This window comes from Xiphophorus maculatus, chromosome 2 (assembly GCF_002775205.1).
Source record: "Xiphophorus maculatus strain JP 163 A chromosome 2, X_maculatus-5.0-male, whole genome shotgun sequence".
In the NCBI taxonomy this organism is placed as follows: Eukaryota; Metazoa; Chordata; class Actinopteri; order Cyprinodontiformes; family Poeciliidae; genus Xiphophorus; species Xiphophorus maculatus.
Genome location: NC_036444.1, coordinates 9,352,098 through 9,379,821, shown reverse-complemented (window position 1 = coordinate 9,379,821; position 27,724 = coordinate 9,352,098). Strand labels below are relative to the sequence as shown.

At 36.5% G+C, this 27,724-nt stretch overlaps 1 protein-coding gene across 3 annotated transcripts in view; it reads left to right on the top strand.

The window, feature by feature from the left end:
• Positions 1-2,187: 2,187 nt before the first annotated feature.
• The window catches only part of rora (RAR related orphan receptor A), a 213,345-nt gene continuing 187,808 nt past the window's right edge, over positions 2,188-27,724 (top strand). For all 3 annotated transcript variants that reach the window (XR_002753997.1, XM_005798237.3, XM_023347275.1), the window contains exon 1: positions 2,188-2,506. Coding sequence is in view for 2 of the 3 variants with exons in the window: in XM_005798237.3 (XP_005798294.1) it covers positions 2,353-2,506 (154 nt within the window). In the remaining variant the exon portion in view is untranslated. The remainder of the gene's footprint in view (positions 2,507-27,724) is intronic.

Genomic DNA, 27,724 nt, shown 5'->3' with positions numbered 1-27,724 from the left:
ATGTTGGTTCAGTCAGCTGCCAAGTTCATTCATAGTCTGCTGTGTCCAGCAGAGAACAGTAGGACTGATATGTTTATGGGTTGTATAATCAGCGAATATATAAAACTTAGCAAAATTTAAAAACTATCGTAAGACTTGTGGTGTGGAAAGTGTTATGAATTTAAGTTTGTTTCCAGCTTTGAGTATTTAGAGAGTGCTACTGTCAAAATTGTTAGCAAGTTGATGCCTTTTAAATGTGAGGGCAGTCATTGCCAATGAGCAAGACATTTAGTTGTGTAAAGGGAACAGGTTTACATACCATCCTGTTTAAATAGATTTTAAGCAAAATTTAAGCATCCAGCAGCTTTAACTGGATGAGTAAATGCTAAAGGCAAACTTGCTATAAAGAGGACTCTCTTAATCTCGAACCAGTGCTTGAAAATAAACAGTGAATCTTAGCTGAGTATGTCAGGGTTACATTGCAATACTTTTATAAATCCTGTATTCAGCTTTAAGAAGTTACAGCACTGCTTTTATTCCCAAAATTATTAGAAATTTAAGGTTAGCATATAGATTTTAAAGTTCATTAGCTTACTATTTCAGTAACATTTTATTAGAATTGAGTGTTTTGGAGGGTTTTTAAAATTATTTTATAGTGGAGTGTGACCCAAGCAAAATTTTCATAACTGGATAAAATGTAACTACTTTTCAAGCTAAGAATAGGCTATTTTTAAAGGTAGTGGTGTATTTTTTATTTGTTATAACTTTTACTCAGAAATACTAATTATTTCTGAGTAGAAGTAAAATAGAAGCATTTGTGAATTTTCTGAGTAAAATTCAATTGAATTGAATTGTATGTGTTCATCAGCAGGATATTTGGTTTACTCCAAACAAAACCAGAAATCCAAAGGTACAAATTGGAAATAAATTTTATGAAAATTCAAATGGGTTGGAGGTAAAAATTTTGTTGTATGAAAATTCAGAGACAATTAATTTGTGATGAGCAAATAACTGTGTTTGAAAGACGACTGCTTATTCACAAGTGAGATACTCAATAGATTCTTTTTTTTTTAACCATAAACCAAGGAGAAGTTAACTTCTTCTCTTAAACACGCCATTAAAGCAGCTGTTTAAAATTCGTCTTGAAGGGGATAAAGCTTTTGGCTTCGTCACTTTTATGACTTGTGTGAGCAGTCTGCTTGAAGGGCAGGACCATGTCAAAGTCCACGTGCCTTGCTTTCAAGAGGCGTGGTTCCGCTGATCACATGCAGAAAGCATGGTGCTTGCAGGTTTTTTTTTTCTTTTTCTTTTTTTCTGCGCAACAAGCGGTGCATGAATTCCGTTTCCTAGAGTGACGTTTGATGGCAGCCACAGACAGCATTGTATCTTAAAACGCATTCTCTCCAAAGCGCTGTCAGCTCTCTCTTTTATCAGGCAGAGCGGAGACCCGCATGTTATTCTGTGAGTAAGGGGGAAGAGTTCTTTCATCAGCTCCTGCAGACTACTCATATATGCAGTCCGCTCCTCCCACAGGGGGATGTTGGAGATTAAGATGATGGTGATTTTTGATGAAAAATAATGAACTGACTACTGACTAGTCCCGTTTGAATACTTTTGCATTAGGATGGGCAGTTTCATGTCTGAAAGAAAGAAGCCTGCAGACTGCTGTAGTGAGCCTCAGCCTGCAAAGGCAATGCCAACTAAAGGAATTTCCAGTGAATATTTCATGCACCTCTGCAGCTTTTGGCTAATTTTGCAGATAAGATGTTCCTAGCTACAAAAGCTTTGACAAGAAATACAAAGATAGAACTAATAAATGATTTACAGAGTAGGTTTTGCAAAACATCACGGATGTTGTAGCTTGACATACAGTGTAATGTTTAAAGTGAATGTTTTTAATCTTGCAATAATTCTGTAATGATGTTTTGTGATAGTTTGGAGCAACTTTAAGTTTCAAACGTAAGAGGACTGTGTAGTGCAAGCAAGCAAAAAAGTATCATCTCTTGATTGATTTAATATCTAAATGCATGCATTCTTTGGTGAAGGCTGCGTTGCATTAAATTACCCCAGTTCTCATGTAAAACTACACAGGGTCGATCAGCTTGGATTACTTTCAGGCCTACCATCTATTCTTCTGCTATTGACAACCTCTCCCTCTTAAGCTTGCATGACTGGAGCTCTCACTAGCGCTGCTAGTGGACAATCAAACCTACACACCCACCACCAGACAGACTCGCATTTCTCATTTCTTACTTCTAGTCTAAATTAGATAGCAGGACGTAGTGTCGGAGCTCACAAGATCGCAGAGAATTAGTTTGAAGCATTAGCATTAGTTTGACAGTGAAGCCGAGAAAAGGAGAGGAAAAAATCAACATGGAGTCCCCTCCAGATCCAGCGAGCGACCCGGGCAACAGCGCCTCGGAGCCGGCTACCCCGGTCAGGGAAACCCCGGTAAACCTGGAGACGCTCCGGAAAGCGGACCATCCAGCCCCGGTTCGAAAGCAGACCTGCTCAAGCACCAACAGAGGTAAGCAAGCAGCAATTTGACAGTTTCGGCGGGTGAGGAACACGGACCGATCGAGGCACATTTTAATCCAACTTCAAAATAAATCAAATCGCACAACCTCCTAAATAACTGCACCCTGTTTTAATTCACCCGTAGCTTTTTTTAAAAAAAATATATATATATTTATATGCAAGCAGGGGTATTTGACCAGTTTGATTGTAATTAGCGCGTTGGTTGGTGTATGTATGTGTGCGCTGCTCCACTGACAGCCAAAATCATGGGGGGTGATACGGTCACAGATGTCACATTTACTCCGACTGCAAGATTAATCAATTATCCAGGAACTCAGACCCCACTAACAGGAGCTGCCCCCCATGCCCACACAGGCCAACCTGCCCGCTCCGGCGCTATTTTGTCAAAGTGTCGAAAGTGAACTTTGGGGAAACTGTGGGTTAGTTTATCGATCAGTCCCGTTCTGTTTGGTCGTAGGGACGTGTCCTCCGCCAGTGCCTCACGCAACGTCGTCTCGCTGGGTTTTCACTGATTTAGGCTGTTCCAATGTGCAAAAAAAAAAGGCGCCCCGGCAGCTGGATTATATACTGTTGCAAACCGAAAGGTGCTTTACATATATATATTTTTACTATTATTAATATTAATATTACTGTTGTTATTATTTGTAACCTAATACTATTTAGCAATAAGGCGGAACAAGCCCCTCATATGAAAAGTCTGGTTCTTCTTACATGATTTATCCATCACGTCCCGTCCATGTTGTACAGTACAAGACAGTATGTTTAACCACACCCCCTCTCCACTGTCTCCAGTATACAGACTAACCGGGCTCGGCCAAGTTCAAAGAAATAAGGATTTCTCTGCTGATTCCCAACAAGCAGAGTTCACATTGTGCTAAAGCGAGCGGTGTAGGTGGGACAATTATTTCATTGAACGTCGGGCTTTGCATGCGTACACTCTCCTCCGGTGCTGCGCGCGAGGGGTATATTTAGAATGTGATATGGTGAATGTGGAATGTAAGCTGGTTATGTAACAGGTTTAGCCATAAACAGAGGCGCGCAACCGAGAGCAGGAATCATCATCAGGATCGCGGATCTTGTTCACGCTTAAAGAATAGTGTTCACCCACTCCTCAGCTCCTATCACCACGGTTGCTTAATTTAAAGATAAAAAAAAAAAGGGTCTCCACTTTTAGCGCTTATTAATACACCTCTTAAAGGCGAAACTGTGGAACTTTGTGGGCTGGCGCGCGCTGCCTGAGCGCTTATGTAATAGAGAGGTCAAGACAGGTAGTTTGGAAGCTTCCTGGATTGATTTCTTCTTTCACAAGTTTGACTTTGAGACACTCCTAACCTGCTGACCCATATTCACCCCACCCTTTTATGCACAGGATTAAAGTGCGTCTGGGAAAGAGAAAGACAAGGAAAAAAGAACGCCTTTGGTGTGTTATGTAATGCTGAATGGGGAGAAAAAAATGAGTGAGACAATCTCTGCACTATGGAAATATTTTTCTCATCTCACTAAAAGTTTATCTTTCCCTTTTTACAAAGACTAAGGGTGTATGATGGCTACCTTGAGCAGGAGATTGCTTCAAATAAGTGTTGGCAAAACTTTTTGAAAACTTCAAAAAGTCAAATGTGCCTGCTAAAATGTCCTAATTAGTTTAACATGTACTCATTTAATTTTGATGAAGTCAAGTCAGTTTTTCTTCGTTTCTTTTCTTCTTCTTTTTTTTGTCGCTACCACTTTTGGCAAAGAATTCCAACCTTTTCTTTTTAAATGGGCTCATCTAACTGTTGAGATCATTTTGCCCAGTCGGTCTACCCTTTCTGCTAAAAAGGGGGAAAAAAGAGGAATGAGTTGTGACGAAGGTATGCGGCATTATTGACACGCTTTAAAAATTTTATTCTAAAGATGTGGCATCGTTAGAATAATTTTATCTTGCTCTGAAGCAACCAGCTATGGACTGTTTATGGCAACAGCTGCTTTATGGTTTGGAAGCTCAGCTTGCGAGCGAGTTTGGCTTTAGCTGAATATAGTTGAAGCAGAATATGAGCTTTTTAAATGAAGATGGCATGTAAACCTTATCCCTGGCAGCCACAGCTAATACATGTTGTTTACTGGTATTAAGACATTTGTCAGCTAGTTTAACTTTTGCTTTAAGATTGTGACTAAAAGCAGAATAAACCTTTTAAATCTGTTGCATCTAAAAATATATTGTATTGTATCTACTTATTGTATGTAGGACTTTTCCCTCACAAAAAACAGCTAAAGGCAAATTGTAATAGCAACAACTACCTCAAGTTTAAAACGCTCAGTTTGCAACCAAGTTTGACTTTAGTATTAGCACTGCTAAATTTGTTAAAGCAAAACATAAACTTTTAAAATGAATTTAATATTCATTTTCAAAGGCATGTACCTCTTGCCTGACCATCACAGCTAAGAAGTGTTGTTCATTGGCAACCTCCGTGTTAAGAAACTCGTGTAGCATGCTTGTGTTAGAACTAACACTTAATCTGCTAACGTTACATAGAAGCTTAAATTCTTAAAATTCTCAACCACAAGCTCTACTATTTTTCCTAGCTTTTAGTAAGTTGATACATTTATTCCCAACACAGTAAATACAAACATACGAGCCTGTTTTCTGCAGGACACCACATGGCAAATAAAAATAGTTAGTAGCTGACTAAACCAACATCAGCATCTAGTTTAGATGGGATTTGTTTCCAAAATAAGGTAGCAAGGGCTTTTTGTATTTACTTACCCATGATTCATTGTTACAATGTTCTAATAGTAGGAAATTACTGCAGTTTTTGGAAAAAGAGGTGTCAAATGTAGGACAGCATGGAAATATGCAGGACTTGTAAAATATTTTTTGGGGCTACAGTTCTAGGCTCGATGTCCAAACCTTTTCAGGCACACCACCTTAGACTTTCATGAATACATTTTTAAGTTGATTGTAAAAGGTAATACTCTGTGTAAAGATGTGAAACTGCCTGTTTGATCATTTAACAACTGATATACACCCAAAGATTAGGCTGTAGCTCTGGTGTCTAGATGTTAATTTAGTGGGAGTTTGTGTTAAACACAGTGCTGAAATTTAGCATTTGTGTGCAGTTGTATACTTAATAAGGAAGTAAATAGGTTTCTTTTAAAGGTATTCAAATAGATAGTCATGTTTTTTAGCAGCAGTTAGTTTTTGTTTGGCCCACTGATATATTTATAGATTTAGTAAAAAAAAATTTGCATGAGGTACCTGCTGTCTTCTGATTATGCCATTTGCTACTGTTTTAAATTCTGTCAAGTGTTTTTGCCTGCCTGGAATAAAAAAAAAAAAAAGGAAAGATGTTTTGGGAATTGGATTCATAGTATGAAAATAACACCTGATGCTGCAGTATAAAAATATTATTTCTCCTTTTTAATAATCGCTTTACCAGACTTTATCCTGCAGTCTTATTTTGGGGATGCAAAATTAGAGCTCTCAGCTTATTTTTTATTTAGATGTTGTGGACACGATTTGGATAAGCAACAAGGACTTTGAAGGGTTTTTGTAGTTCTTTCACACAAAATCATAGTAGGGTATTGGCATAGAGGCTGCATGCCACTGAGGTGGACAGTAGTGTTTCTTTGGCCGTGGCATTCTCAAATTCTGGAAATTTGGACTCTCTTGTTTTTGGATGGAAGCTACATGTACAGCTCGGATAGATCCGGGATTTAAAGTTTCATTATGTGCTAGGTTAAAGCTTAAATTAAGTTTCCATCCTCCTGTGTTTTCGATTCTTAAAAGCAAATCAAGTCATAACTTCATCAGCTTCCTTTTGTTTGTACCAGTCAGACTCTTAAATGTTATAACCGTCATCCTTTGTCTTCTCTGACACACAGTGCTGCTTCATAAATGGTTACAGCTGCTCCTCATTTAAACTTTGACGTAACGTCTCCTTGTTTATGGGTTTCAAAGGTCAAATAACATTTTTAATGTACCAAATTTATCTGTGTCTCATGTGATTGAAACTTTAGTAGATAAGTAGCAATACGTTTTTTTGCTACAAAGACATATACACATTATCCTATTAAATGTACAATTCTGTTGGTTCCTCTTGTCTTAAGAGAGGAGAATGTAATATCTAACATCTTGTAAAATTTTCATTTAGCAGTTTTTAACTGTACTTTGTAAATTGTGAACTTGCAAGCATGAATAAATAGGCTGAAATGTTTCATATAATATTTTTTGGTGATTGATTAGGTCACCTTTTGTATGTGATGATTCTAAATGAACTATTCACATGCCTGAACTTTTGTGTAGCAATCAATGCAACATGTTTAAAAGTTGCGTTCCTTGACGCTTAGTCAGAAAAAAAAAACATAAGCACCAATGTATGCAGCCTGCTCCTCACATATAAAATCCACCAGTTAAGATATTTTCCTCACGGTTAGATTTATATAATTTTACTATGAATTTATGGATATAAATTGAAAATTGACTGGTTTCTTTAGTTATGTATTTATAATTGGTAATTAGAGCTTGTCTGTCACATGTACAGTTAGAAATTCTTGGGCAAGAAAACACAAATTAATATTCATTACATTTAAACACCGGAAATAAACTTTGATTTACTTAAGCAAAATCATTTTACAAAAATGTTTATTGCCTAAGGAAGTTGTAAAAATACAATACCTTCTAATAGCTATTTTGTTTGAAATTACTTCTGTGAGACGTCTTTTGTAGCCACCCCTCAAGAAAATCTGCCCCACTCATAGTCAAACATCTGGTTGAGATGTTCAACCCATTTCATTTTACCCTACAGCATTTCAGTGAGATCACATTTCTGCAAATATTGGTCGATTTTATGGAGACAGCTGTGATGGTGAGCTGTCTCCATAAAATCGGTTAAATTGGGAATATTTATATTGATTGACTCATGATTTCAGAAAATATTGAAACACGTGTATTTCAAACGGATTTAACGACACTGTTTTCTTCGTCTCTTAATAAAGAAACATGATGTAAGAAGAACTCGAAATGCACAATGCATCAGAAATGCATAATCTAAAACACTGGGAAAATTAATATGTAATATATATTAATTACATTTGCTACTTGGTTAAAATGTGCTTTTAGTGTAACATATTTTACAAGCTATTGATAAAGGTGTAGTGCCTTAAAAATAGGAAAATGGGTCTAGTAAAGCAAATGTATGATTTGCTTTACCAGAAATACCTTTTAGTCGCATTCAACTTTGCCTGAAAATAAACTTTTGACCTCAAGCATTGAGGCTGGGAAAGTCAGGAATGAGTATGTTTTTTTTTCAGTTAGGTTAGTCAGGCAACTTTTATTTTGGTTTAACATTAGAGGGTTGGCCCCTGGAGGAACAGGCGGGAGTTTAACACTTTTTTTTTTATCTATTATTGAGAGGAGAGCATTTGATCTTTCTCTCATGCTAGGAGATTGAAATCTATTCAATGAGTTACGATGTGGGAATTGTTAAAGTGTTTGGTACAAGGGAAGCCGTATGAAAAGACTTCATGAAATGAACAAAATGCTTTAGAAAAATTTAACTGGTCGCCCTTGACTCATAAAAATACTAAAACATGTAGAGTATGTTATGCTTTTTACACTTCGCACTAACATGTTGTTGCTTACCTTCTGCAAGAAACAATTGTTTGAGTTCTGTATTTGACCCATGAGGGATTCTATAAACTTTTAGACCAATTTTATCAAATAACATGTGACTGTTTCCTTTAATATATAATTTGTCAAAATTTCCATTATTTATGTCTTGTGTAATGTGATGCAGAAACTTAATTTATTAACATTCAAATGACATCCGGGTGCTTTTAATCAGGCCATGTTTGGAATGTGGGATTTTTTGCTGCTTTACTACAAAGCCATTTGTTGTCTGTTTCATTATAAACTACCTTGCAAAAGTCTATAAAGATTTTTTGTCACAATTTGACTCTTCTCACTTTGGTTGATTTTTGTTAGGATTTGTGATAGATCAACACAAATAAATTATCTAACTTTTAAATAGTTCTCCAGTGTGTAATTTCTGTAAATGTAGTCAATTTACAAAATCCTCAAAAGTTATTCACTAGTGTTAGGGAACATTATTAAACAAAAGTGTTATGAATAGGGCTGGGACTTTAACACATTAATTTTAATTAATTAATTACATAGTGCTAAAATTTTTAATACAAACATTTTTGCATGTATTTTTCATTTTTACATACAAAAGTCCCAAACCGGAACCTTTCTGTTGCATTTCTGGTACACCCATAAATTTGATGAACAAGCAACATCCGCAAGCAACAGTGATGGATGACAAAACCCCTTTTCTTGGCCCCCTGGGGGCCACCTAAAGTGACTGGCTGGTTGAGCAGAGCATTAGTCAGAGAAACATTCAAGAAAACAATTGTTACTTGAGAGGAGATTCAGAGGTCCACAGCTCAGGTGGAAAAGTCTGTGGACAGGGCAGCTATTAGCTGCGTACATTGAGGCAGGAGGGAAAAGAAGACAGCGACCTTTGAAAGAAAAGAAATCCTGTTTGTATCAAGAACACAGCAAATGTGAAAGAATGTGCTCTGGTCAGATGAGAACAAAACAGAACTATTTGGCCTACAAGCAAAATGCTATGAATTCTGGAAAACGCACACTGCCCATCAAGCTGCAAGGATGGTGGAAGCAAAACTGTCAGAGAACGGTAAAGACTTGACACTTGACACTAATAATCTTACTCGTTAAGCCACACCTTTAATTAAATGGTTAAGATCAAGGAACATTCATGTTGTAATGGCTCAGTCACTCTACACTTGAGACTATTTTGCAAGTCTTGAAAATTGTTCTAATGCTCTCAAGACACAATCTGGCTGAACATAAGCTACTTTGAATAGAGGCACACCTCTAACCTCTGAATGTGTAAAGTTGGTCAACAGTAGGCTGTGAGTACAAAGGCATACAGCATTTTTCCAAGTTTGATTTGTAGCAAATTTTGAAAACCATTCATGTTCGTTCATTTCACACAACACTTCCTGCCAGACTCTTTCATACTAAACGTTTTTATAGATACCTTTGCAACATATTATATATACGAACACCAGTCTGATAGAATTATACCCTTACTCAAACTTTAACGAGAAAATTTCTTTGGATTTATTTTAGGTGAAGCTTGAACAAACTAGTGTGCAACCTCTAACAGGCAGTTCTAATTAAACAAACTCAAGAAACTTAACTGACATCAGTGACAAAGTTTTATTCCACTGGGATGGTTTATTTTGGAGTTTGAATCACCAGTGACTTAACTGGGGCTGGCGAGGAAATTTCAGCTTGTGACAGACACCAGATTTGATTTGAAATCTCCAGTGGTGATTGAAGGCTTAGATCTGTGGCCCATTTACAGAAGTTTGAATCTTAGATAGGAAAAATTTGAATAGTTTTGACCGGAACTACTCCAGATGCATTATTGGAGAGCGTTAAAGGAGTCTAAATTTAATGTGGTACACTGTGACCTAAGTACTGGTTGGCTTCACGCAGCTCTGTGGCTCTCTGATATGAAATGGATTCCTCAGAAGAGGACGAAAGGGAAAGAAGTGGCGAGAGCAGTATAAGGGATTGCTCTGAGGGTTTCTTATGTCACATCAAGTGCCAGGCCTTTCACGTTTCCTCTATTGTGGGTGGTGGAAAGCCCCTTGAGAGGGGAGGTAAGCCCCCTCACATGGAAAATCCTAGTGGACAGGAAGTTTGACCCAACAGTATCTTTCAAACTATCTGTCTTTTGGCTTTAAACAACAGAAACTAAATGCATGTTCATGCTGCTTGACACTATTTGTCAATATTCATTATCTTAAACCCAGACAGTGTATACACGCTTAGAAAAACCATACACAGTGGTTTTCTTTGCAAAAAGTATTTATACCTCATTGCCATTTTCACATTTTTTTCATGCTGCAACCAAAATCATCAATGTGGTTTATTTGCATTTTATGTAATAGGCCACCACAAATTGCTCCTTGCTTTTGACATAAAAGTACAAAAGGTTACACAATAAAAAAAAAAAATCTATATATATACAATATATTTTTTTATATATATATATATACCTCAAAGTCAGGATAATGGGCTGGTGTGTGTTTTGTATTCAATCCCCTTCAGAAAAGTAGCCAAGAGGTGCATAGTAACTGGCACTAGTAAGTTTTCTTAATATGTTTTTTTTTTTTTTTTATAATTTGTACATTTATATTTTTTGGAAAGTGCTTAATTTTTTTTATCAATATTTAAATTGTTCTATTTTTTGTTGTACAATTACAGTAACTAAGCAGATTATACTTAAACTACATTTTAGCAGCAAAGTAGCACACAACATAATTAAGTACCAGATGTAATAAATTAAACTGTCAGATAAAGACAATTTATTCATGATTTTGAAAGACTGCAGTTAAGTGTTATTTAATTTTGCTAAAATTTAAATATGGAGTATGTGTAACTTATTTCTCACAGGTTACCTAGTTCATTGCTGCTAAGATTGTAATTAGAACAAATATTCAGTGACATCAGTCAATTGTGAACTGTCTAGATATTAATTAAATCTTCTCAAAAATTTCTCGAGAATGAAATTCAAAGTGGTTTCTTTAAATGGCTTTTGTGATTGCAATGTCCAAAACATTTTAGTTGCAGTTTTGAACAGCACATTCTCCTGTAGTTCAAATATATTTAAGCTTTTTCTTTGCATTATTGTAACAAAGTGTCACTTTGTTTCAAAATCGATTTGTTCTTGTTTTTCTTCTGCAAAGACAACGAAGCTGGCCGGAGCAATGATGCAAAGACGGATAAACTACAAAAAACAAACTTGCACTGTACTGAGATGGATATTTAGCTTAAAAAAAATACTAGACCTCCTTACAAAATAACAGATTCCTTCCACTTCAGCCAGCTGTGCACTACTTTGCGATGGTGTATCACAACACTTTGCAATATAATACACTGACGTTTCAGGTTGTAATGACATAAAATGTGAAAATGGTACAAATATGTGTTTAAGGCCAAGTATATCCAACTTGTAGCTCCTTATGCAGCCTGCTACAGAAAGAAAACAGCATTTTAGGTTTGCCCACTGCTTTTGCATTTGTCTTATTTAAAACTCTGACAGCTAACACTGTAAAACCCAAAGTATATTATTCAAGCAGCTCAACCAAAGAGCCTCTTAACTATTATTTATTTTGCTTTCTGTGGGGCTTTCTAAATGGCTCTCTGCTTTTCTTTAAAGGCTCTGTTGAATGGCAGAATATCACATCAGATTGAAAGAAACATGGTTATATCTAAGTACGATCTGGAACAAAGCAGAACAAGTCATATTCTTTTTCTCTATTTTAAATATTAAAATAATTTACTGATGTCTGCACTTATAGCTTTTCAGAGTTTATTAAATTTAGGATATTTTTGGAAAATATAAGAGTGCTAACAGGAAGTTCCAAAGGATCTGTTTGTGCTGTATTTTTCATCTGAACTTTTTCATTTTATTATTTAAAAAAATATATATTTATGTAAAATGTTTTACATTTTAGAAATTTCAAGAGGTTTTCCTAGATTTGGTAGAATTAGTTATTAATTGTATTAATCTCACAAAGTTTATCCACCAAATATTTTTTATTTTTTGGATGCATAGGAGAAAAGATACAAGTTGAAAAAAGAGTATCATTTCTGATGGCTTGATTATTTATATTGGAATAACAAGCACAACTTAATCTCATAAATAAAAAAGAGGGAGATACAGATCCGTCCCCTCCAGGTACTGCCGGCACTTAATCGAATTAGCTCCACTTGCAGGCTTGTCGGGCTCTTCAAACACCCCTGGTGACTTCTGAGTGCAGATTACAATCAGCTACTATTTTCAGCCTTTGATTAAAATCTGGTGAGGTTGGACAGAATTTATTTGAGCGGAGAACTAACTAATTATTAACTTTGCAGCCCATCTTTCTCTCTCATTTTTTAAATTTTATCTGACTAGTTTTAAGGGCCAAAAGCCTAGAGTACACCCCCAAATATTAATTCTTAATATTTTTAGGTTCCATGTAAAAAAAAAAAAAAAAAAAATCTGTTTTAGATTAACTTAACAGTTGAATGTTAAGGAATCTAGCTGGTCGTTCAGATTACCTCAAAGCAACTCTTACTTGATAAGATAATAGAAGATTATCACAATTGTTCATAGCTCACACAGCACGTCACAGAAACATTGTTAGGCACTTGTCAGTGACAATTCTGCTCCTTTGTTGCTTTTACAAGGCAGCTTTTGAATATGAATAAGTCACTAATGAATATTTGCTTCCTGTGTGTAAGAACTGATTACTTTAGGAGGCATAGCAAGAGAATGAGTGTGGTACGATGGGGCTCAATCAGTGCAGCACTGCTGCACTGCTTTCTGACAGTGATTGAAAGACGGAGTCACTCTTTGCCATGTGCGAGTCTGCTATCCATATTCGCTGACAAATATCTGCTGTCTGATCAATCAATATTTGCAGCTTTATTCAGTAATTTAGTGCATAAGTGGCAATAATTAATGCCGGGCTGGGTTGTTAAAAGCCTATTTTTATGTGACAGACCAAAATAGACAGGATACAAAAATAGGAAGATTGAATCGTGTGGTCGACATTTCTTATAGACCGCACTATGTACAGATTACAAACTTTGGATTTTTGATGGACTTGGTTGGCTCTTAGTCAGTTTGATTTCCATATCGGAAGCTTTATTTCTTTGTGGATTATTGTTTATGTGCTGAAGACGGCCACATTTTCAGAAAATGTAAAGGTTTATTAAAGTTAAAAAATTAAAGAAAACAATTTTTGTGATTTTGCTTTATGACGTTTCTGTAAATATCTTTTGACTTACTATTCATTTTTTCCATCTCCTTAACATTTTCTGCTCTTATATGACTAAAAATATCTGCAATATTAATCTAATGTTTTCCAAGGTTAAACAATTGTGGCTTGTGATGGTAATTAATTTCTGCTCGCTCCACTTGCCATGTTTGGGTTCTGCTTGTTGGCTCAGGCCCAAAGTGTCTTCTAAAGGACCCTCTTAATCTCTGCTAGGGACGGGTGGAAATTTGCACTCTTGTAATTGAACCAAATTCAAGTTATTATTAATTATGCACCAATCATACTGTCATACAATCCAGGTGTTCCTCAATACTTTCTATTTCTTCTTTTTTCTTTTACTCTTTTGAATTTTTTTTAGAATTTTGGGGAAAGTTTCAGATTTGTTTCTTAACTACTTTTTAAACCTTGTGCCACCTATTGAAGCTGATATGATTAATTTGCTTCTCAGAAATCTTTAAATTCTTATTTCCAACTTAACTGCATTGCATTTACAAGTTGGAAAACCTGTTGCATTTGCTCATTATTTTGCTCAGGTGACCAGACTAAGTCACTACTGTTGCTGTTGTCCAAACGAATAACTGAATAACTGTCTAGGTTTTATAATATTTCCTTAAAAAAACAACAGAGACATGGCAACATAGATGTTTTAGAATGTGTTTTAGACCTGCCTCACTCTGACCAGCTGTCATCTTGTCTCCCAAGTGAAAGTCTCCAAGTGAAATTTTTTCTGTTTCTTCAAACTCTGGTCACTGAGAGTAGTATGGAGTACAAGCTAGAAACTGATGCAGAGAGCAACTCCACAAAACCTCACTTCCAAAAATCAAAACTATTCCCTTAAATACTTGATCATCTTTGGCCTAAAACGCAGAAACATTTGCCACAGCTTGAAACTAAGGCTGCAGGCAAATTCTCAGAGAACTTTAAGATGTGCTGTATAGCTTGGGGCTAGACCTCTCTTTGCCTTCAAAAGTTGTTTGAAATCATCAGCTCCACTCTTCACCTAGCAGGTAACCAGTGGAAAGACCTACATTACATGTTCAGCTATACTGTTTTGTCTGCCTAAATCTGTTAAAAGCATTGCTGTTGAATTTTGAATGATTCCTGAAAATGTAAGAGATTGGTGATTGATGTTCAAAAATAATACAGTCAAAACATGAAGAGAAAGTGTTATTTTGCCATGTAAAAAAATAAATAAACTAAGTTGAGTCTTAGTAGTTAACTTAACATTTTGAAATAATATGTTCCATTAAGGGAAAAATAAAGCATTGACTTTACTGATGTGTTTTAGCATCAGTAAGAAGAACATTGTTTATGGAGAGCAAACCGTAATGGGTTTTAAGACATTTGAATTTGATATGTATTTGTATGCTTTGAAACATTGTAAGTGATGTTTTGTATTATTACAGTAAAAGGTGAAAGCTTACAATAAGTTCAGCAATTTTGATAAGACATGGCTATTACTTCATATCAATTAAATTATTGCTTGCTGTGATAGATACAGTTTAGCTTGTGCATTTTATTTCCACTGATACTTGCTCTTTGTGAGCTCATAAAAGTTTGCCAGACTGGCATTTAGTAGCTGAGAGAAGATGGAACTAGTTGGGTAACGTTACAAAAGCAGTCAGCTTGATTCCCCACATTAGGACAACATAACTAAACTTTGACAGACCTGAGCTCTTATCTCATATACATGTTGTTAAGGCCATGTATCATGTGATGTAGGTGTGATTCCAGACAAAGAACAATGGACAGGAGAGATTGATGGTGGTGTCCAGAGTCAGGCAGATAACATCTGATTTGTGCTTGAAAGAGACTGGTCCAGAACACTCGTCTCCTTGCCAACTCAAATGATGTAAAGGATTTGTTGAGGAGGTGAACCGTTTCCTTGCTCAGTGCAAATTCAGGGCCACATTCAGAGACGATCCCAGGAAGACTGAGCCAACGTGGCCCAGAGCGCTCGGCAGCACATGATCCATGCATCAGCCTCACCTGGGAAAAACTCACACAGGCATGGGGGTCATTTGTTTAGCACAGGTGCGTCATGTCTCCGTGTCTCCCACACAGTCATGCGCACGCACACACACATATGGGCACACTTGAATGCATGCTCAGAAACATGAACATGGCTAAAGGCAAACACATGCATTGATAAAAAGCTGTCTGTTTGCTTGGAAAGAAGTCTTAAGCCCCTTGTTAAGATTGGTTGTCTCTGATGCTTTTAATGTCTATCTGCCGAGGTCAATAAAATATTTCTAGGCAAGGGAAAGTATTTCAGATGAAGTCTAAAAATCCGGATTAGTATTCACCTCTTTTTACTCTGATACCAGTGGCAAAAATCCAACAATTATTGAACTAACAGCCCTGTAAACCCAAGAAACGCAGCAGGAAGATAATTTAAAGTCTGTTTAGGGGGATTAGTTTTAGCAACAGTATCCTAAGCTTCCAACATCTGAAGATGCATAGTTCAGTCCATCCAATCTGACTTAATTTGAGCTATTTTGTAAAGGAAAATTGTACCATTACAAGGAAAACCTCTACATATATTCACATATGTAGTGATTACTTATATAGGTGATATGGCTCTTCACCTAAGATGCTAAGCTGCTTATATAGATAATTCAGACCAATCTGGTCTGAATTATTCTGGACTGGTCACCAATTCTTCAAAGATGTTTTGGCTTTTGAAACCTATGAAAAAACATCTTAAAATAATTAATAAAATAATAATAATCTATTGTCAATATTGTATTGCTATAACCGTTCCAAGTCCAGGAGGATCTCACTCAGGGAAGTGTCCATTCAAGTGTTGCCACTGATTCATACAGTATCTCTATTCAACCTCAATATGTATATCCTTCCTAATGAATGTTTTCTTTTCTCAGGATTTTTAACCAATTTGTCCAATTTAACCAATATATCAACCAATTTGTCTACAACTATAAATGCCAGCTTATGTTGTATTTTTCAAATATGTGAAATTATACTGAGAAAAAAAAGCATAAGCTGAAATAAATTTAGGAGTAGTTTTTAGATTTTTTTTTTTTTACTTTCTTCCACTTCTTCTATTAAAAAAATCATAGCTGTTGGGTCTTTTCTAAAATTCAATGGTTACATCACTTTTGTTATAATTTTCCACCTATTAGTCACATCTCAATTTCTCATTACCTCCTTCTAACAAAGTCTACAATTACACCCTCAAAATGATGGTGTGGCAAAAAGAAAAATGTTATAAAGAAAATCTGTTCCCTTTGTTAATTCAGCTGAATGAGTCGTCCAACTCAGGTTATTGGTGTGTGAAGCAGATGGTGAAAAGATAGTGTATAATAGATCGCGGTATTAACTGCAGCACATGCTGGGAATGTCAGTGGATGGCACACAGCAGAGTAAGAGAGAAGGAATGACCTTCTGTCCAATCATTTACCCTTTTGTGCCCCCCCACACTGTTCTGAAATTACTTTGTTTTAGCCAATTAAAAGAGCTGGCTGAGGATCAAGCAGCCTGCCATTTTTTGCTCACCTACACCCATGTGACATTATCACTCTGTCACAAGGAGAGATAGCGGTAAGTAGGAAACTCCAGCATGGCACTATGCCACCTAAGACCCACTGTGTTCACCCAGATTAATGCAGGGATACTTGTCTCCAACTTGCAAGAAATCAATCGGTGAACCTTTAGTCTTCCTAGGAAACATTTTGGAAGACCAAAGGCCGTCCCTGGAAATTTACAGTGCAACAAAACAAGTATAGCAAGGTGATTTATCCCAACTCAATCCAGGTACAGTATGGATGATGATCTATTTCTAAATATTCACAGAATCTGTTTTTGCTTGCACTCGTATTGCCTTGCTGTTGATCAGGATAGCATATGCTGAGAAAGGGTTTTCCTTCCAAATCCTTACATGGCTCAATAATACAAAGACAGCAGACTCAACAATGCCATGGCAGTAAATGAATGAAGGACTGAAGCGTGTGGTGTTTAACAGCCATACGAGCACAGATTATGTGCTTGAAGGGGCTGAATTGACTGCCAGCAGTGACAGTTGGGCTGGGAGTTGGACAAGCCTGGGACGTGCAGCTCAATTCCTTTCGGATACACCACTGGGTCTAAGGGTTCGTCTTTGCAGCCTTGTGCCTCCATCCTGCCGCTGAAGCATTGTGGCCTGCCATTTGCATCCCTCCTCTGGAGGAATCGGCGGGCCCCTGCACCCTCTTGATGAGCACCCATTAAAGGCTGTCTTTGAAAGCCGACGGGCGCTTTTGAGGAGAAGTGTCTTTTACTTCCATCCAGCTTGCCTTGGCTTGGCATTCATCAGGCTGCCTGGCTTTGCTATCCTGCCCACATGATGAAGCGCCATGGGGCTGAAACGTCTGTCATTTGTTTTATTTTCAAAAAATAAACTTGATGATTTACCAAAAAAGAAAAAGAAAAAAAAAAGAAAGCTTTTGATGATTATCTGGAGGCATATGGAGAATGTGTTGCAATAGTGGCATTTTAAGGGCTTCATCAGGCAAGGAATAACAATAGGGTCAAGGCTTTTCTTAGGTTCCCCTTAGGTCAAGATTACTGCTTCTGTAGTTTTATGTAAAATGGGCAAATCTTAAATGTGACAAATAATGAAATGTGGTTGCTTAGAGAGATTGAAGGTCACATTACGAGTACTGAAACTTGCATTTGTAGATGCTTCGTATCGGTTTTCTGCAGATATAGTTTTGATGAAGAAATTGTATTATATCATAACATAAAGCTCAAAAAAGTAGATTTTTCATAATACTGCGCCCTTGCAAAGCTGGTTAGAAAACATAACTCACCAACACTTATAAAAACTTACTGTCAGCCATGAAAATTCAGATCAACAAAAGAACATAATGTATATGCAATTTGTGAGATATTTTTTACCTCTGAACTTAAACGTTTTTTCTTGTGGTGATTTAATGCCACATGTGCTAATATAGTGCACTATTACAACTAATATTAATAAAGTTTGCTTTTTAACTTCAAATATTTTTGTCGGGAAGTTTTAACTTGCAGTGTAGAATTATGTTCGGTCTTGTTTTCACTTTGTTTGCTAAACATTTTTTATAAGTTTGAAGTAACTTTTATTATGTTTAAAATTTTGTTACTGTAATGTCTTTGGGTTGCTTTTGATGTTACCATTCCATGTACTAGAATTGTTATGAATTGGCGCTGTCTGAATAAACTGAATTGAATTAAACTATATTGAATCAGTGGTGTGGAATTCAGTCAGAAGTGAAAAATGGTACTTTTTCTGTGATATTCCCTTTTTGTTTAATGTTTTCATATTCAAGTATTAACCGACTATGTTGGAATGTAATTTCAATGCCTTCAGAATGACCCCCAAATAGTCAGATAATTGTTGACCAAGTTTTCACGAAGTAGCTCAAACCGCCAGTTTCAAACACACCAGGTGAGTGAATCTTTGTATTCAGTTGGCATATCTTAGCTTGAGATTAAATAATGACTGTAATAGATTGTTGTAGTAATATTTGAGCCACAGTTGGTTTTGCATCATTGGAGAACATTTGTGGTATACATGGCAATTTTTTGGCCTAGATTCAGTTTATTGTTAATGATTTAAGCAATAACAATGAGGGGAAAAGATGCAGCCAAAGGCACATTGAAGTGAAGAATTGGTTGGTACATTTATATTATTTACAATGTGAGCACAGTAGGATCTGATGCTTCATTTATAAAGTTAATGGATGCACAAAGCTGTCATTTATCTAGTTATTTATCTCTCTGTTGCCCTTGACCATTGCCCTGTCTTTTCACCCCAGAGGGAGCTGTTGTTCCTGTTGCCCTCCTCTGCTGTGGTGAACTACTCTCCAGCTCCTGGAGACTCCATTAGGAAGTTAGTCTTGTCCTTGGAACGCTTCTCTCTATAACTTCTCTTGCATTCATTCACCCTAAAACTCTCCAAGTCTGTTTCACATGCACTTCTTCTCCCCCCCACCTTCATTTGAAACTAGGGCGGAGGTCAGAATGGCAAATTTGATATAAGAGCTGACATGCTTCCATGGAGCACTATGTCAGCTGCAAACAATAGGTTTGCAGGGGCTGTTATGCCGAATAAAGAATGTTCCATATTCCCAGAGAAGTGTCCTCCGCTAGACATTCCCAAAAGACATGAGAATATTTGTCTGCATACATTTTTACCAGCCTCAGCCCAGTACACGACATAGGTTGAGGCTAAATTAATTCATGCAACGTTTGAGCAAATAAGTTATTTCACCGGAGGGAGTTGAGAAATGTTAACCTCTTTGCATGTTTGGAAGATTTATCTTGAGGTGCTAGATTTGGATATTAAATTCATAAATGTTTTTTGACTGTTTTATTCTGTTTTGTTTTACTGGCTATCGAAGATCACTTTGTAGTCCAATAGAGCTATTAAAAAAGTTTGTTTCTGACAGATTTCAAGATTTTCTTTGTTTCAAACATAAATGTCTCAGATCATTGAAAAAAAAAAAGTACATCAGAAAAAGACAGAGTGCCAACCTTTCCACTGTACTGTAACGTCGTTGTGAAGTAACAGTCTGATTGTTCAATAGTTGATTTGTTTTAATATGAGTAAGCAGCTTTCACTGCCTTATTATAGAACTAAATAAAACAGAACATCTTAATCTAGATCACAAAGAGGTGTATTAAAAGTGGTACCACATAAACCCACTGGTCTTTTGTGAAAGTGTACTGTAGAGTTGACACTGTCAAAATCTGATAATCAGGGTATGACGATTTATAAAGTATAGTTTTGCAAAGCTTTGCTCTTTTTATAACCAAAAGTGACCTGAGAAGTAACAAAGTACAAATCGATGGATGTTGATGTAACAGTTTTATTTATTTATGTTATTGTCAGATTTCTTTACAGTCAGTCATCACCGGAAGCTTTATCACAAATTAGATTCATTTGCATAAAGTATTTTCATTGGAATACTGCTCCTATTAAGTGAACAAATGGAGGGTTAAGTAATCTCTGAGTGAGATGATTTAGAATTCACTGTTAAGAATTAAAACTCGCACACTTGGATTTGTGTGACAACCAGTTTTAATGACAATAATCAATAAGTCTCAGCAGCACTCAGGTCTCTGAGTCTACTTGGCTGGTTTAATCAAATTCTTTATCGCATTTGTCTTTGTTTCCATCTGCCTTTTTATGGGCTCAAGCAGCATGCATGCTTATGCAATGTAAAAGAAATAGTTTTATCTATTGTTTTTAATTCTGGGACTTTATTTTATATTAATGTGATGTAGTGAGATGCAGATTGAGTAATGGCAAATGCATTAATTATACTGTAAAAGGTAATTATTACTATGAAATGAATGGAGTTTAAAAATGTTTTTCTGTGAGTCTGTCCATTTAAAGCAGTACTTAACATTTATGGGTGTTATATGACGCACACATAGATGGTAAAGTACAGTGTAGAGTTATAACTCAGACATACAAACATTTACATCAGTCTTTTGAAAGGTCTTTGACTGCAACTTTCTGAATTGCGCAATTTATTAGGAAACATGTTTCAGTGGAAATACGTTTTTTGAAGACTTTTATTTCTTTAAAATCAAAATTCTTAACTCTTATTAATAATTGCTATTTACAAATTCTAACCATTAAAATGACATGAAGCTCCCTTAAAAATCATATATTTAACCTTGACTAAAAAGATTTAAAATTCATTGTTGATATGAAGTGTAAGCTTATAATATCCTTATTATAATTGTAATTATTTATAAAATAAATATCCACATCTACTGAATGCACATTGCAGAAAAGCCACATTTGCAGCTAAACATAAAATTGTCTTGTTAAAATAAATGTAAAAAGAAAATGTTTCTCATATCACCTTTGCAGAATAACTTAAAAAAAAGCCCCTTGCAATTTACTTTAATTGTATTTGACATTTTTAGTGAGGAAGAAACCGCTCTGCTGAAATGCTGTTTTATATTAACTTTAACCATAGAGCTAGAAATTAATACCATATAATTTTTTTTATCACTATTGATTATAAACTGAATAAAAACAGCCTTATAATTATATTGTACCTACCTCTTGGTTGTAGATAATTTTTTTCTTGTTGTGGTTAACAGTACTTATTACACTGTTGTAGATAAGGTAAGAATTAGGGAATGATATTTTATCATGTGTGGTACTCATTATGCAAAGTGGTTAAGAGGCCTAATTGAAGATCCCTGTAGTAAAATGTAGCGGGAAAGCAGAGCACAGGGTATAAGGAAGAAAGAGAGCAAGCCAGGCAGAGGGGGGCGTCTCGATAGAGGCCAAGGGGGGAAAAAGTTCCCCCATGCTTGTCAGAGTTTGAGCAAGTTCAAAATTGATGGAGCCCACAGGCAGCACTGCTAATTTTAGTTGAAATCACCTAAGTGGTTTGGCTAATTTATCCAGGCTCCTCGGCCTCAGCCCCTGGTTTCTGGCTCTCCCCTGTCTGCCCTCCTCCCTCCCTTCTTCTCAGATATATCCACAGAGCGTGAAGGTACCAGGAGGTGACAGTGAACACAGAAGGGTATTTTGTGCCCAGCTGATATGTTCAGCACTGTGTTTTTAACCTGTGTAAAACTCCGGAATAGTGTCTGACCCTTAACGACAGCCATCAATTTCATACTTAATGAAAAAGCAAATTAAGTTTTTGCTTTTTAAGGACATTTATGCTAACTGGGATATCTTGTATCGCACAGGGATGTTTAGTAATAGGCATTTCTGACTGTTTTTGATAGTTATTTAGATAAATCTTCTTTACTAAATTGGATTTTTATGTTTTCATGAACATTTTGCTGTTTAACAAACATCTTTGCAGGCTTCACCATACTGAGAAACAAATTAGAGGAACCTTTTCTTTGAGTCTGGGAGCATCATTCTGCAGGATTTGAGGTCATCGTTGAATCTGTGTTGAATTTAGTCATTCAGCAAACATTAAATTGTTAGTTTTCTTCCCTGCAATGTAATTCTGCTTTTTAATTTGTAATATCGGTAGAATTTCAATGGCAAGTTATTAGCTTTGAATTCAGTTTAATTCAAAGCATTTATTTTCATCATACAGGTGCATGAAAAAAGTCACAATAATTATTTCGCAAGATAACTCCTCCTGATGCATAAAGATGACTGAAGCATATATAATGTTGTAGATAATTTAAAGCCCTTAGGAGGAGCCAGTATATATAAACCATCCAAGAAGTCACTGATGTTTTTTCTAATACTGTCTCCAGAGTTGAGATCATAGGTGCAGCAGTGGTAGGACTTGGTCCTCTCACCAGTGGGTTGCAGGTTTGAACCCCTACTCCATCTATCTTAGTCGTGGTGTTCTCGGGCAAGACACTTCACCATGCTTGGCTGCTGGTGGTTGTCAGAGGGCCCAGTAGCAGCAGGACATGGCAGCCTTTATTCTGTTGGACTGCCCATGGGCAGGTGAGGCTACAATGTAGCTTACCTCCATCACTGAATGGACTGAATGACTGAATGTTCCATCTTCTGAACTTGGTAAAGCACCATACAACGTCTCAATTCATGTGACTAATGAAACTAATAAATTAATGCTGAGTTAACAATTGTTTTGTATTCCATTGGATACATTCAATGGTAAAGTCAGGTAAATTTTGTTAGCAGTGTGAAAGAAAACTTGCTCGCCAGGCCTGTGCAGTCATCCATTCATGAATTAATCATTTTGAAAGAAAAGTGCAGCCCAAATGGAAGGTGAGGGTAAGCGGCACGATTGGTGTAATGTTCCCTTGAAACAGACTGAAATTAATCTAATAGAAAAGCTCCTGTTTTCTCAGTGTTTAATTTGCAGTCAAATTAAACATTAATTGACTTCTGGTCTTTAAAAAAAACTCGTTTAATTTGGAGAGTGCTATTCATTGCGAGGTGGTGTTAAAAGCGCTATATCAAGGCTGTCGTGCATTTTTATGATCTGTGTGTTTGGTTTGATTAATGTGTGATGGAAAATTTTAAAAAGTCTTTCATTACCTGAGATGGATTAGTTTCAGATAAACACAATGAGGAAATGCTGTAACACCATTAGGCTACAGAGAGGTGAAAAAGTTATCGCCTTTCAGAATTCCTTTTGTGTTTTGACACATTCAGATGTTTTGGTAGTTACTCTGTTACATATATTTTTTTTATTAATACCATAAATAATCACCCAAAACTTTTTTAAAAAGATTGTTCAGGCTGTAATTTTCTGACGTCAAAATCTGGTTGTTTATCTGAAACACAGTGTGACAAATTGGAAAGAAATATTGTCTATACCCAACACTTAGTTTCCTCCTTTGAAACAACCAAGACTTATTATACTGCGGTTCCACATGGAGAGCAGCTTCTTGAATAAAACATTTCCAAAACAGTGGGCAAGAGAGATGTTTTAGGTCCTGTGTGCAAGCCAGCAGTTTTTGGCAGATGAATGTAGGGGTTTTATGAGCCAAGCACCTGGTCAAACTGCAAACAATGAGGGGCTTATGGATTCTCTTTATCCAACGACAACTGAGATGATACCTGGAATGTTAGAGCTCTTGGGGGCCTTTTACAAGAAATGCTGATGCACAATAAAGCTGAAAAAACCACCACTGTATATGGTGTGCATATTCATATCCTAATGTTTGCTTAGAAAATATGCTGTCCTCTCTGTAATATGACTTTTTTACCCAATACCTTAAAAGTGCAAAGTTATTTAGTGAAAAATGTTTAAATAATCAACAGAATCAGCTTAAATAAATCTCCATAGATTTCAGTTTTACTGTGGAGGGTCTTGCTGGAGTCTTTAGCAGTGATCTAATAATGAGTTTCACAGATGGGGCTGTTGGCTGAATCTCTGCTGAGTCCACTGTGTATGCAGCATAAAGTGTCAAACGCGTCTCTTGTGCAGGATCATCTCCAGGTTTGCGGAAAGGGTGGCGTCTGCCAGACATGCTGGCAGTCAGTGGGCCTTCTCTCTCGCACTACCTGGGCTGGAGCTCAGCCAGGGTTAATTATAGGGGAGCTCCAGAGTCTTGTGTCACTAAGGATGGTAGACAGAATACTGTCAAACTGCCATGTCCTGTACAGCAAAGACAAGAGGAAAAAGCACACCTGCTTAGCCTGTGTTTTTTCTTTTTTTTTTTTTTGCTGTGTTTCTTCTCACTATCATTTTGGACTTCAGGGATGGGAAGGAGTTTTCAGATCACTAGTGTAATAAAAGAAGAAAAAAAACTTAGAAATTGTACTTCTAAGGTTTCCTTTATTTTAATTTACAACCAGCAAAGTAGCTGACAGTGCAACAATTAGAATCAGGCAATGCAGTTTAGTTTTATTTATTTATTTATTTAACCTCAACAAAGTTCTCCTGCGATAATCAATCTAACCCTATTTTTGTGGAATTTCACCCAAAAGTTTCATAGTTCATTGTGGTCCGAATTGCTAATAAACAAATCCCATGAAAAAATAAATCCTAAGAAAACCAATGGGATTTATGACTGTCTTTTTCATTGGAAGCATTCTTTTCTGTTGTGCTTTGATAATTTTATAAATAATTAGTTCATACTTTGTCGTGCACAATGTATGTGAGACCACGCCTAAATGACATCACACAACCAGGCTTCGGTTTTTCACTTCTTTATTACACTAGAAAAATGGTTCTCAGAGATTTTGGCTTAGCTTTCACTGAAAATTCCCACGTTCGTGTTATTCTCTGACTAAAACCATATTTTTACATTACACATTTTCATCTGAATTCAAAAATTCCAACGCTAGTGGGACCAAATCTTAAAGTTTGACCTGGTGACATTTGACTAACTTCTTTACCAGAACGCCTTTAAGAATAAATTACTATTGACACACAATAAATGATAGTTCATTACTTTTACAGACATTTGAGTTTCTTAGCAAATTAGCATGTCAACCTGTCATTGTTGGCTTAAGAAATCATATTCAAAATCGTTTTGATGAACTTTCATTTGTCCATTGCCAGCATCCAGTTTTCCATCTATCTACACTGATCTGGCTTTTCTCTAAAATAAAAGTTTATTACTTTGGTTTTTTATAGTTAAACATGTGTCTAGTCATTGCAAGCTGGTGCACATTGGCCTAGAAAAAAAGAACAGCTTGTGTTTCAGAAGTTTCCTCTTCTGACAAGTTATTTTTAAGGTGCCCCATTTCCGCCATTGTTGTGGCATTGTTTTGACCTTACACGGAACAATTTTTCCAGAGTCAAATTAGCTTTCACTATTCGAAGAAATCTTGTAGCATAATGGCTTGACGGTTCTGTCTGTGAAATATAAAGAAATGGAGGGCCGTGCCATCGGGGTTAATAATATTCCTTCTCTTCAACAAGTACCCTGGGATCCTAGGTGTCCTTGAAAGCAAACGGCATCTCGCTTATGCCTGGCATCTCTCGGCACTCGTGGGTAATAGCAGTCTACTTTTCCAATTCTGTGCACTTTGTATTAGACTCCTTCTTCTGGTTAAGTTTAAACAATCTGGAATTTTATTTTCCTTTTCAGAGTCTTGCTTAAATATTAACTAATAAAGACAGTTGGGAAAGCCCTCTTGGTTTTACTGATATTATCTTGCTGAGAAAAAAAAAATCCTATTTTGCAAGTGATCCATTGCAATTCATTAGTCTTTCGAATGCACAAGCGTGAGAACTAAAGTCAGCCTTCATGCAAGTCAATGAGCACCTGGAGTGCTTTTCCCAACGGTCGCTAAGTGTGCACGGCTCGAGACTACCAGGGAACTGCAGCAAGGTCTCCCAACCTGCTTTGATAGGACAAAGTCAGTAAGGCTCCTCATAGAGATGCTTGGCCCCGCTGAGGTTTACACAGACTGTTTGTTTCCCCCTTCTCTCGAACAGCGCGGATCTTAGATCCCTGTCTGTGCCCGGCCTGCTGGGAATTGGGGTGTTAGATACAACAAAAAAGGTGACTGAGAAGTGCTGAGCCCCAGATTATGATTTATTTATCTGCTCTCCTTTAAATTCTAAACTAATGGTGCATGGCTGCGGTGCATGCTTTGGGGATTAATCTTAAAACACTGAACAATTCAGATTCACCAAAGTATTGTCTGCTCCACCTGACAGAGAACAGATGATGTGGTGCCACGATCTGGCAACAAAGGCCCAAGGAACAAAAGCTTTAGAGTCAAAAGTTCAAAAAAAATGAGGTCACAGACAAAAAGTGTATAGTTTATCCCTTTGAAGTGGACTGTACTTTAGTACTGGTCAGCAAGCTTCTATATAAGCTGAAAAAAGAGGAAAACCAGCTCCTGATATCAGTCATTTGAGATCTATGAAATAGTTATACATACATTAGTTTGTTTCTACTTACAACATACTCAAAAAAAAAAAAAAAAAAGTGAAAATCAACTGTTCTGGTACAGTAGTGGCCCCAGGTGTACTTTTCTACCACGAAAATTTATCCTATCCGGGAGGAGAGACATATTTTTTTTTGCCAGACATTTCTTTGGCAGCCTTCTCTACTTGACTTGGCGGCTGTGTCTTTGCACCAAACTGCGCAGCCAACAAGATGGTTAAAGACGCAACAATGTTGAGGTGTGCTCATGACAGAAGGTGTCAAGATCATTATTTACAATAGCTTTCCATTCGCAAAATTGTTTGATGGTTCGTTTTCTGTGATTTACAGTATATAGAAGTATTCACACCCTTTGAATGTTTCATCATGTTTCAACTATAAGCTTGGGTGAGTTTTATTGGATATTTGTGACACATACAAAGTGACACTTGTACATAGGGAGCTGTAATAAAAACAACATGGCTTTCGATTTTTCTCTGATACCCCTAAATTTAATCCAGTGCCTGTCCTATGACTAAGACACCACCAAGCTGGAAAGTAGGCTTCATCTGTGAGTAATTTAATCTGAGAATAAATCCATCTGTTCTATAAATGCTAAGGTGCAGTATATAAGAAGCATCACAATTTCCCTAAGATGAGTTAATATTTCATCGGTTTATAAGTGGACAGAATAGGTCTCTGGGAAAGACAGAAGATTAATTTATGAATGTGTTCATAAACTAATAAAATTGCTGTGCTATATCATGCACCAGAGCACATTGTGTGCAGTTTAAGATTTTACATTTTCCACTTTGCAATCAGCTGTATTCCAGATGCACATGATAGCTGCATATGAAGTCAATTACACGCAACCATTTCCCCATGGTGACACACTGTCCCTTTGACTGTATTTCATTTTGAGTCATAGTTAAAGTTTAGTGTATCTCATACTCATACCTCATGCATTTGGTCACTTTTAACGTGTACATGCATAACAAGGTAATGCATTCACACTTGTGCATGTTGTACAGTAGACAACAGTTTACTTATCTCAATAATTTATGGTAGAAAAATTGTCACT